At 37.5% G+C, this 12,500-nt stretch overlaps 1 protein-coding gene across 1 annotated transcript in view; it reads right to left on the bottom strand.

Annotated features, from left to right (window-relative positions):
- The window catches only part of slc15a1 (solute carrier family 15 member 1), a 50,998-nt gene that overhangs the window by 26,722 nt on the left and 11,776 nt on the right, over positions 1-12,500 (bottom strand). Inside the window, 7 exon segments of the mRNA NM_001146682.1 lie at positions 4,126-4,158; positions 4,303-4,347; positions 8,129-8,218; positions 8,563-8,649; positions 9,864-9,946; positions 10,111-10,194; positions 10,906-10,996. Coding sequence (NP_001140154.1) covers positions 4,126-4,158; positions 4,303-4,347; positions 8,129-8,218; positions 8,563-8,649; positions 9,864-9,946; positions 10,111-10,194; positions 10,906-10,996 — 513 coding nt within the window.

Genomic DNA, 12,500 nt, shown 5'->3' on the forward strand with positions numbered 1-12,500 from the left:
ATAGTTAGTATATAGAGTTAATATAGTTAGTATATAGAGTTAATATAGTTAGTATATAGAGTTAGTATAGTTAGTATATAGAGTTAGTATAGTTAGTATATAGAGTTAATATAGTTAGTATATAGAGTTAGTATAGTTAGTATATAGAGTTAATATAGTTAGTATATAGAGTTAGTATAGTTAGTATATAGAGTTAGTATAGTTAGTATATAGAGTTAGTATAGTTAGTATATAGAGTTAGTATAGTTAGTATAGTTAGTATATAGAGTTAGTATAGTTAGTATATAGAGTTAATATAGTTAGTATATAGAGTTAATATAGTTAGTATATAGAGTTAATATAGTTAGTATATAGAGTTAGTATAGTTAGTATATAGAGTTAGTATAGTTAGTATATAGAGTTAATATAGTTAGTATATAGAGTTAGTATAGTTAGTATATAGAGTTAGTATAGTTAGTATATAGAGTTAATATAGTTAGTATATAGAGTTAGTATAGTTAGTATATAGAGTTAGTATAGTTAGTATATAGAGTTAATATAGTTAGTATATAGAGTTAGTATAGTTAGTATATAGAGTTAATATAGTTAGTATATAGAGTTAGTATAGTTAGTATATAGAGTTAATATAGTTAGTATATAGAGTTAGTATAGTTAGTATATAGAGTTAGTATAGTTAGTATATAGAGTTAGTATAGTTAGTATATAGAGTTAGTATAGTTAGTATATAGAGTTAGTATAGTTAGTATATAGAGTTAGTATAGTTAGTATATAGAGTTAGTATAGTTAGTATATAGAGTTAATATAGTTAGTATATAGAGTTAATATAGTTAGTATATAGAGTTAGTATAGTTAGTATATAGAGTTAATATAGTTAGTATATAGAGTTAATATAGTTAGTATATAGAGTTAGTATAGTTAGTATATAGAGTTAGTATATAGAGTTAGTATAGTTAGTATATAGAGTTAGTATAGTTAGTATATAGAGTTAGTATAGTTAGTATATAGAGTTAGTATAGTTAGTATATAGAGTTATTATAGTTAGTATATAGAGTTAGTATAGTTAGTATATAGAGTTAGTATAGTTAGTATATAGAGTTAGTATAGTTAGTATATAGAGTTAATATAGTTAGTATATAGAGTTAGTATAGTTAGTATATAGAGTTAGTATAGTTAGTATATAGAGTTAGTATAGTTAGTATATAGAGTTAGTATAGTTAGTATATAGAGTTAGTATAGTTAGTATATAGAGTTAGTATAGTTAGTATATAGAGTTAATATAGTTAGTATATAGAGTTAATATAGTTAGTATATAGAGTTAGTATAGTTAGTGTAAGTTGTTAGCATATAAAGGTAGATTATAGTATATAGAGTTAGTATAGTTAGTATATAGAGTTAGTATAGTTAGTATATAGAGTTAGTATAGTTAGTATATAGAGTTAGTATAGTTAGTATATAGAGTTAGTATAGTTAGTATATAGAGTTAATATAGTTAGTATATAGAGTTAGTATAGTTAGTATAGTTAGTATATAGAGTTAGTATAGTTAGTATATAGAGTTAATATAGTTAGTATATAGAGTTAGTATAGTTAGTATATAGAGTTAGTATAGTTAGTATATAGAGTTAGTATAGTTAGTATATAGAGTTAATATAGTTAGTATATAGAGTTAGTATAGTTAGTATAGTTAGTATAGTTAGTATATAGAGTTAGTATAGTTAGTATATAGAGTTAATATAGTTAGTATATAGAGTTAGTATAGTTAGTATATAGAGTTAGTATAGTTAGTATATAGAGTTAATATAGTTAGTATATAGAGTTAGTATATAGAGTTAGTATAGTTAGTATATAGAGTTAATATAGTTAGTATATAGAGTTAGTATAGTTAGTATATAGAGTTAATATAGTTAGTATATAGAGTTAGTATAGTTAGTATATAGAGTTAATATAGTTAGTATATAGAGTTAGTATATAGAGTTAGTATAGTTAGTATATAGAGTTAGTATAGTTAGTATATAGAGTTAGTATAGTTAGTATATAGAGTTAGTATAGTTAGTATATAGAGTTAATATAGTTAGTATATAGAGTTAGTATAGTTAGTATATAGAGTTAGTATAGTTAGTATATAGAGTTAATATAGTTAGTATATAGAGTTAATATAGTTAGTATATAGAGTTAATATAGTTAGTATATAGAGTTAATATAGTTAGTATATAGAGTTAATATAGTTAGTATATAGAGTTAGTATAGTTAGTATATAGAGTTAGTATAGTTAGTATATAGAGTTAGTATAGTTAGTATATAGAGTTAGTATATAGAGTTAGTATATAGAGTTAGTATAGTTAGTATATAGAGTTAGTATAGTTAGTGTAAGTTGTTAGCATATAAAGGTAGATTATAGTATATAGAGTTAGTATAGTTAGTATATAGAGTTAGTATAGTTAGTATATAGAGTTAGTATAGTTAGTATATAGAGTTAGTATAGTTAGTATATAGAGTTAGTATAGTTAGTATATAGAGTTAGTATAGTTAGTATATAGAGTTAATATAGTTAGTATATAGAGTTAATATAGTTAGTATATAGAGTTAGTATAGTTAGTATATAGAGTTAATATAGTTAGTATATAGAGTTAGTATAGTTAGTATATAGAGTTAGTATAGTTAGTATATAGAGTTAGTATAGTTAGTATATAGAGTTAGTATATAGAGTTAGTATAGTTAGTATATAGAGTTAATATAGTTAGTATATAGAGTTAGTATAGTTAGTATATAGAGTTAGTATATAGAGTTAGTATAGTTAGTATATATAGTTAGTATATAGAGTTAGTATAGTTAGTATATAGAGTTAGTATAGTTAGTATATAGAGTTAGTATAGTTAGTATATAGAGTTAGTATAGTTAGTATATAGAGTTAGTATATAGAGTTAGTATAGTTAGTATATAGAGTTAATATAGTTAGTATATAGAGTTAGTATAGTTAGTATATAGAGTTAGTATAGTTAGTATATAGAGTTAGTATAGTTAGTATATAGAGTTAATATAGTTAGTATATAGAGTTAGTATAGTTAGTATATAGAGTTAGTATAGTTAGTATATAGAGTTAATATAGTTAGTATATAGAGTTAGTATAGTTAGTATATAGAGTTAGTATAGTTAGTATATAGAGTTAGTATATAGAGTTAGTATAGTTAGTATATAGAGTTAGTATATAGAGTTAGTATAGTTAGTATATAGAGTTAGTATAGTTAGTATATAGAGTTAGTATAGTTAGTATATAGAGTTAGTATAGTTAGTATATAGAGTTAGTATAGTTAGTATATAGAGTTAGTATATAGAGTTAGTATAGTTAGTATATAGAGTTAGTATATAGAGTTAGTATAGTTAGTATATAGAGTTAATATAGTTAGTATATAGAGTTAATATAGTTAGTATATAGAGTTAGTATAGTTAGTATATAGAGTTAGTATAGTTAGTATATAGAGTTAATATAGTTAGTATATAGAGTTAGTATAGTTAGTATATAGAGTTAGTATAGTTAGTATATAGAGTTAATATAGTTAGTATATAGAGTTAATATAGTTAGTATATAGAGTTAGTATAGTTAGTATATAGAGTTAATATAGTTAGTATATAGAGTTAATATAGTTAGTATATAGAGTTAGTATATAGAGTTAGTATATAGAGTTAGTATAGTTAGTATATAGAGTTAATATAGTTAGTATATAGAGTTAGTATAGTTAGTATATAGAGTTAATATAGTTAGTATATAGAGTTAGTATAGTTAGTATATAGAGTTAGTATAGTTAGTATATAGAGTTAGTATAGTTAGTATATAGAGTTAGTATAGTTAGTATATAGAGTTAATATAGTTAGTATATAGAGTTAGTATAGTTAGTATATAGAGTTAATATAGGTAGTATATAGAGTTAGTATAGTTAGTATATAGAGTTAATATAGTTAGTATATAGAGTTAGTATAGTTAGTATATAGAGTTAATATAGTTAGTATATAGAGTTAATATAGTTAGTATATAGAGTTAATATAGTTAGTATATAGAGTTAATATAGTTAGTATATAGAGTTAATATAGTTAGTATATAGAGTTAATATAGGTAGGGGACATGGCTCACCTGCATCTGATCTGGCTGCACAGTGAGAATTCCCTGCGGAGTAGAAACAGCAATTAGCTCCGCATCTTTCATTCAGGTAAACACGTCCTTCGGTGTCTTTAATAATATCGAATTCAGATATAATTTTCATCAATAGTATCATGTCATTGTTGTTTGTGAGGGTTGAATTACACGTACAAAGTTTCCGTCCATGGTGGTGGCCTGGAGGGTCCACCTGGAGCCCTGGGGAGAGACACAACGCCGTTTAGGAGGATCTCACCTGCCTTAAAATACTGGCACCGTCTACTGCCAAGGTGCAGTCTGGGATTATATGGTACAGTCTACTGCCAAGGTGCAGTCTGGGATTATATGGTACAGTCTACTGCCAAGGTGCAGTCTGGGATTATATGGTACAGTCTACTGCCAAGGTGCAGTCTGGGATTCTATGGTACAGTCTACTGCCAAGGTGGAGTCTGGGATTCTATGGTACAGTCTACTGCCAAGGTGGAGTCTGGGATTCTATGGTACAGTCTACTGCCAAGGTGGAGTCTGGGATTCTATGGTACAGTCTACTGCCAAGGTGCAGTCTGGGATTCTATGGTACAGTCTACTGCCAAGGTGGAGTCTGGGATTCTATGGTACAGTCTACTGCCAAGGTGCAGTCTGGGATTCTATGGTACAGTCTACTGCCAAGGTGCAGTCTGGGATTCTATGGTACAGTCTACTGCCAAGGTGCAGTCTGGGATTATATGGTACAGTCTACTGCCAAGGTGGAGTCTGGGATTCTATGGTACAGTCTACTGCCAAGGTGGAGTCTGGGATTCTATGGTACAGTCTACTGCCAAGGTGCAGTCTGGGATTATATGGTACAGTCTACTGCCAAGGTGGAGTCTGGGATTCTATGGTACAGTCTACTGCCAAGGTGCAGTCTGGGATTCTATGGTACAGCTCTTGTGCACAAAGTATTTACAAAGTATCCTTAATATCTAGCAGGGCTGTTTGGGTTAGGGTGAGTAGTCTTAGGGGTTAGGGGTTAGGGGTTAGGGTGAGTAGTCTTAGGGGTTAGGGGTTAGGGTGAGTAGTCTTAGGGGTTAAGGGGTTAGGGGTTAGGGTGAGTAGTCTTAGGGGTTAGGGGTTAGGGTGAGTAGTCTTAGGGGTTAGGGGTTAGGGTGAGTAGTCTTAGGGGTTAGGGGTTAGGGGTTAGGGTTTAGGGGTTAGGGTGAGTAGTCTTAGGGGTTAGGGGTTAGGGTGAGTAGTCTTAGGGGTTAGGGGTTAGGGTAAGTAGTCTTAGGGGTTAGGGGTTAGGGGTTAGGGTTTAGGGGTTAGGGTGAGTAGTCTTAGGGGTTAGGGGTTAGGGTGAGTTGTCTTAGGGGTTAGGGGTTAGGGTAAGTAGTCTTAGGGGTTAGGGGTTAGGGGTTAGGGTGAGTAGTCTTAGGGGTTAGGGGTTAGGGTAAGTAGTTTTAGGGGTTAGGGTTAGGGGTTAGGGGTTAGGGTTAGGGGTTAGGGTGAGTAGTCTTAGGGGTTAGGGTTAGGGGTTAGGGGTAGGGTTATAAATTTGGCTATAGCCCATAGAATCCCACTGAGTAGCACATTCATAAATGGCAACAACAAACTCACAAAATAAGTGTCTGTCTGAAATCTAGGAGATAGAAGAAAGCTCAGGCAATATATATATGTATATATTATATTTTTGACACATATTTAACCCCATTTTTTTGGGTCGGTTCAAAACTACCTTCATAATTCCATTAATTTTTCAAACCAGTACCGGTTACCTTCAGATGAAGTGTCTGATGGTCTGACAAACACCGCTCTAGTGCAGAACATCGGCAGATCATTGGTTTGAGACGCAGCCAACGCTAAAAATATATCTAGCTGAAACAGATCTCTCTAGCTGAAACAGATCTCTCTAGCTGAAACAGATCTGTCTAGTTGAAACAGATCTCTCTAGTTGAAACAGATCTGTCTAGCTGAAACAGATCTGTCTAGCTGAAACAGATCTCTCTAGCTGAAACAGATCTCTCTAGCTGAAACAGATCTGTCTAGCAGAAACAGATCTCTCTAGCTGAAACAGATCTCTCTAGTTGAAACAGATCTCTCTAGCTGAAACAGATCTCTCTAGCTGAAACAGATCTGTCTAGTTGAAACAGATCTCTCTAGTTGAAACAGATCTCTCTAGCTGAAACAGATCTCTCTAGCTGAAACAGATCTGTCTAGTTGAAGCAGATCTCTCTAGCTGAATCAGATCTATCTAGTTGAAACAGATCTCTCTAGTTGAAACAGATCTCTCTAGCTGAAACAGATCTCTCTAGCTGAAACAGATCTCTCTAGCTGAAACAGAGCTATCTAGTTGAAACAGATCTCTCTAGTTGAAACAGATCTCTCTAGTTGAAACAGATCTCTCTAGCTGAAACAGATGTGTCTAGCTGAAACAGATCTCTCTAGTTGAAACAGATCTCTCTAGTTGAAACAGATCTGTCTAGCTGAAACAGATCTCTCTAGCTGAAACAGATCTCTCTAGCTGAAACAGATCTCTCTAGCTGAAACAGAGCTATCTAGTTGAAACAGATCTCTCTAGCTGAAACAGATCTCTCTAGTTGAAACAGATCTCTCTAGTTGAAACAGATCTATCTAGCTGAAACAAATCTGTCTAGCTGAAACAGATCTGTCTAGCTGAAACAGATCTGTCTAGCTGAAACAGATCTCTCTAGTTGAAACAGATGTGTCTAGCTGAAACAGATCTCTCTAGTTGAAACAGATCTCTCTAGTTGAAACAGATCTGTCTAGCTGAAACAGATCTGTCCAGCTGAAACAGATCTCTCTAGCTGAAACAGATCTCTCTAGCTGAAACAGATCTGTCTAGCAGAAACAGATCTGTCTAGCTGAAACAGATCTGTCTAGCTGAAACAGATCTGTCTATCTGAAACAGATCTCTCTAGTTGAAACAGATCTCTCTAGCTGAAACAGATCTCTCTAGCTGAAACAGATCTGTCTAGTTGAAACAGATCTCTCTAGTTGAAACAGATCTGTCTAGCTGAAACAGATCTGTCTAGCTGAAACAGATCTCTCTAGCTGAAACAGATCTCTCTAGCTGAAACAGATCTGTCTAGCAGAAACAGATCTCTCTAGCTGAAACAGATCTCTCTAGTTGAAACAGATCTCTCTAGCTGAAACAGATCTGTCTAGCTGAAACAGATCTCTCTAGTTGAAACAGATCTCTCTAGTTGAAACAGATCTGTCTAGCTGAAACAGATCTGTCTAGCTGAAACAGATCTCTCTAGCTGAAACAGATCTCTCTAGCTGAAACAGATCTCTCTAGCTGAAACAGAGCTATCTAGTTGAAACAGATCTCTCTAGCTGAAACAGATCTCTCTAGTTGAAACAGATCTCTCTAGCTGAAACAGATCTGTCTAGCTGAAACAGATCTCTCTAGCTGAAACAGATCTCTCTAGCTGAAACAGATCTCTCTAGCTGAAACAGAGCTATCTAGTTGAAACAGATCTCTCTAGCTGAAACAGATCTCTCTAGTTGAAACAGATCTCTCTAGTTGAAACAGATCTGTCTAGCTGAAACAGATCTGTCTAGCTGAAACAGATCTCTCTAGTTGAAACAGATCTCTCTAGTTGAAACAGATCTGTCTAGCTGAAACAGATCTCTCTAGTTGAAACAGATCTCTCTAGCTGAAACAGATCTCTCTAGCTGAAACAGATCTCTCTAGTTGAAACAGATCTCTCTAGCTGAAACAGATCTCTCTAGCTGAAACAGATCTCTCTAGCTGAAACAGATCTCTCTAGCTGAAACAGATCTATCTAGCTGAAACAGATCTCTCTAGTTGAAACAGATCTCTCTAGCTGAAACAGATCTCTCTAGCTGAAACAGATCTCTCTAGCTGAAACAGATCTCTCTAGCTGAAACAGATCTATCTAGCTGAAACAGATATCTCAATCTTAAACTGACAGATTTTGATGGGGATTTTTTAAATTATGTTATTTAGATTGATGGGTTTTATGGTTAGGGTTCTTACCTGTTGGTCAAACAGAGTCCAGAACATGGGAAGGGGGATGTAGAGAAACATAACTTTCAGCACCATCTTCACCTGGGCCACCAGCAATTTCTGGAGGAGAGGAGGAGGAGATCAGAGAGGAGGAGGAGAGAGGAGGACGGGGAGGAGGAGAGGAGAGGAGGAGGAGGAGAGGAGAGGAGAGGAGAGGAGAGGAGAGGAGAGGAGAGGAGAGGAGAGGAGAGGAGAGGAGAGGAGAGGAGAGGAGAGGAGAAGGAGGCCGAGAGAGGAGGAGGAGGAGAGGAGGAGGAGGAGGAGGAAGAAGAGGAGAAGAAGGATTTATTAATGAGTTCTCAGTGTTGTAAACATCCTTCAGTTGACTTTCATTTTCAACAGTTATATGAACTGCTATTTTGGTAGTGCTGTTTTTTTCCATAGAACAATGAGCATGGACCTACGTCATACTTCTCATCGGCCCAGTCCATCCAGTGTTCTCTCTTAGGGAACTTCTTGCTGCGATGCCTGAAGCGATTCTTTACGGCAAACTGGAGAGGAGCGAAAGAACACAAAAACACTTAACAGCTCTGCTCAAATCCAGACGTCGTTGTTTAATATCACATTCACATCCTGCAGAGTTTCACATGGAAAGATACGACACTGCAAGTCTTCTACTGTCTGTATTATTAGACTGTCTCATCCCTTACTGTCTGTATTATTAGACTGTCTCATCCCTTACTGTCTGTATTATTAGACTGTCTTACCTCCTTACTGTCTGTATTATTAGACTGTCTCATCCCTTACTGTCTGTATTATTAGACTGTCTTACCTCCTTACTGTCTGTATTATTAGACTGTCTTACCTCCTTACTGTCTGTATTATTAGACTGTCTCATCCCTTACTGTCTGTATTATTAGACTGTCTCATCCCTTACTGTCTGTATTATTAGACTGTCTCATCCCTTACTGTCTGTATTATTAGACTGTCTTACCTCCTTACTGTCTGTATTATTAGACTGTCTCATCCTTTACTGTCTGTATTATTAGACTGTCTTACCTCCTTACTGTCTGTATTATTAGACTGTCTTACCTCCTTACTGTCTGTATTATTAGACTGTCTCATCCCTTACTGTCTGTATTATTAGACTGTCTCATCCCTTACTGTCTGTATTATTAGACTGTCTCATCCCTTACTGTCTGTATTATTAGACTGTCTTACCTCCTTACTGTCTGTATTATTAGACTGTCTCATCCCTTACTGTCTGTATTATTAGACTGTCTTACCTCCTTACTGTCTGTATTATTAGACTGTCTTACCTCCTTACTGTCTGTATTATTAGACTGTCTCATCCCTTACTGTCTGTATTATTAGACTGTCTCATCCCTTACTGTCTGTATTATTAGACTGTCTCATCCCCTTACTGTCTGTATTATTAGACTGTCTCATCCCTTACTGTCTGTATTATTAGACTGTCTCATCCCTTACTGTCTGCATGTTACTAGACTGTCTCATCCCTTACTGTCTGTATTATTAGACTGTCTCATCCCTTACTGTCTGCATGTTATTAGACTGTCTCATCCCTTACTGTCAGTATGTTATTGGACTGTCTCATCCCTTACTGTCTCATCCCTTACTGTCTGCATGTTACTAGACTGTCTCATCCCCTTACTGTCTGTATTATTAGACTGTCTCATCCCCCTACTGTCTGTATGTTATTAGACTGTCTCATCCCCCTACTGTCTGTATTATTAGACTGTCTCACCCCGATACACTTGCAGACCTCCAGCATGATGTTGCCTTTAGGAGCAGTCTTGTTGTACATGCCACTGCCCATGATGAACACGACTGTGGAAACACAGAAAGACAGAGAGTCACATGCCAGATCCTACGGACAGACAGAGTTCAGATCAATACGGATGACTGATATAGGCGAGGAGAGGAAGGAAGGAAGCTCCCCCACGTAGTGGAAAAGAGGACAGGGTTATAAAACGAGGGTAACAGTACTCAACTGAGAGCCACCACCATGAGGGCTGCAGGGACGCCGAAGGCCAGAGGATAGCACTTCTGTTGGGAGTGGATACCGCACTCCTGGCCTGGAGGAGGGAACAAACATGATCCTGAATTACTGGGCGATTGGATGGAGAAACTGACCCTATTACACACTATTACACAGGCATAACGATGGTCATGTAACGTCTGACCAGGGATTGGGTTAGTTTAGGGTTAGTAGTGTAAAGTCTGACCAGGTATTGCGTTAGTAGTGTAAAGTCTGACCAGGTATTGTGTTAGTAGTGTAAAGTCTGACCAGGTATTGTGTTAGTAGTGTAAAGTTTGACCAGGTATTGTGCTAGTTTAGGGTTAGTAGTGTAAAGTCTGACCAGGTATTGTGTTAGTAGTGTAAAGTCTGACCAGGTATTGTGCTAGTTTAGGGTTAGTAGTGTAAAGTTTGACCAGGTATTGTGTTAGTAGTGTAAAGTCTGACCAGGTATTGTGCTAGTTTAGGGTTAGTAGTGTAAAGTTTGACCAGGTATTGTGTTAGTAGTGTAAAGTCTGACCAGGTATTGTGTTAGTAGTGTAAAGTCTGACCAGGTATTGTGTTAGTTTAGTGTAAAGTCTGACCAGGTATTGTGCTAGTTTAGTGTTAGTAGTCTACAGTCTGACCAGGTATTGTGCTAGTTTAGTGTTAGTAGTCTACAGTCTGACCAGGTATTGTGTTAGTAGTCTACAGTCTGACCAGGTATTTTGTTAGTAGTGTAAAGTTTGACCAGGTATTATGCTAGTTTAGGGAGAGATTATCGTTGTACCTCTGAGGATGGGTGTGATGACGGTGGACAGGAGACTACCAGCGTTGATTGACAGGTAGAAGATGGAGAAGAACGTGCTCCTCTGTTTCTCCTGGAGACGCAGGAGACGTGGACAGGAGACAGGGACAGGAGACGTGGACAGGAGACAGGGACAGGAGACATGGACAGGAGACATGGACAGGAGACATGGACAGGAGACATGGACAGGAGACATGGACAGGAGAACAGGAGACGTGGACAGGAGACATGGACAGGAGACATGGACAGGAGACATGGACAGGAGACATGGACAGGAGACGTGGACAGGAGACAGGGACAGGAGACGTGGACAGGAGACATGGACAGGAGACGTGGACAGGAGACAGGGACAGGAGACGTGGACAGGAGACGTGGACAGGAGACATGGACAGGAGACGTGGACAGGAGACAGGGACAGGAGACGTGGACAGGAGACAGGGACAGGAGACGTGGACAGGAGACGTGGACAGGAGACATGGACAGGAGACAGGGACAGGAGACAGGGACAGGAGACGTGGACAGGAGACGTGGACAGGAGACATGGACAGGAGACGTGGACAGGAGACGTGGACAGGAGACAGGGACAGGAGACGTGGACAGGAGACGTGGACAGGAGACATGGACAGGAGACGTGGACAGGAGACAGGGACAGGAGACGTGGACAGGAGACGTGGACAGGAGACATGGACAGGAGACAGGGACAGGAGACGTGGACAGGAGACATGGACAGGAGACGTGGACAGGAGACGTGGACAGGAGACGTGGACAGGAGACGTGGACAGGAGACAGGGACAGGAGACGTGGACAGGAGACGTGGACAGGAGACAGGGACAGGAGACGTGGACAGGAGACGTGGACAGGAGACATGGACAGGAGACAGGGACAGGAGACATGGACAGGAGACATGGACAGGAGACATGGACAGGAGAACAGGAGACGTGGACAGGAGACGTGGACAGGAGACGTGGACAGGAGACATGGACAGGAGACAGGGACAGGAGACATGGACAGGAGACATGGACAGGAGACAGGGACAGGAGAACAGGAGACAGGGACAGGAGAACAGGAGACAGGGACAGGAGACATAGACAGGAGACATGGACAGGAGACAGGGACAGGAGACAGGGACAGGAGACATGGACAGGAGACATGGACAGGAGACAGGGACAGGAGAACAGGAGACGTGGACAGGAGACAGGGACAGGAGACAGGGACAGGAGACAGGGACAGGAGACAGGGACAGGAGACATGGACAGGAGACGTGGACAGGAGACCAGGTTTTAAAAATATCTGACCTTGACACTTGTGTCTAACCATAACTAGCCAGCAAACAGAGCAGCACCATCTACCTGCTGGAGAATCAACGTGTTCAGATTCATCCACATTCAGCAACATGACGCTCTGTAACCTTTGACCTTCCAGCAGGTAACCAGGGCTGATGGGTAATTAACAACCATCTGGAAGGAGTTCTGCTGAATCAGCACCATCAGCCCTGATAATGACTGAAGACATGTTGATAAAACATGCTGATCATCTGGAGTCCACACTACCGAAATGACCGAGGCAGACTCTAAAAT

The sequence above is a fragment of the Salmo salar genome, chromosome 16 (assembly GCF_965601325.2).
Source record: "Salmo salar chromosome 16, fSalSal1, whole genome shotgun sequence".
In the NCBI taxonomy this organism is placed as follows: domain Eukaryota; kingdom Metazoa; phylum Chordata; class Actinopteri; order Salmoniformes; family Salmonidae; genus Salmo; species Salmo salar.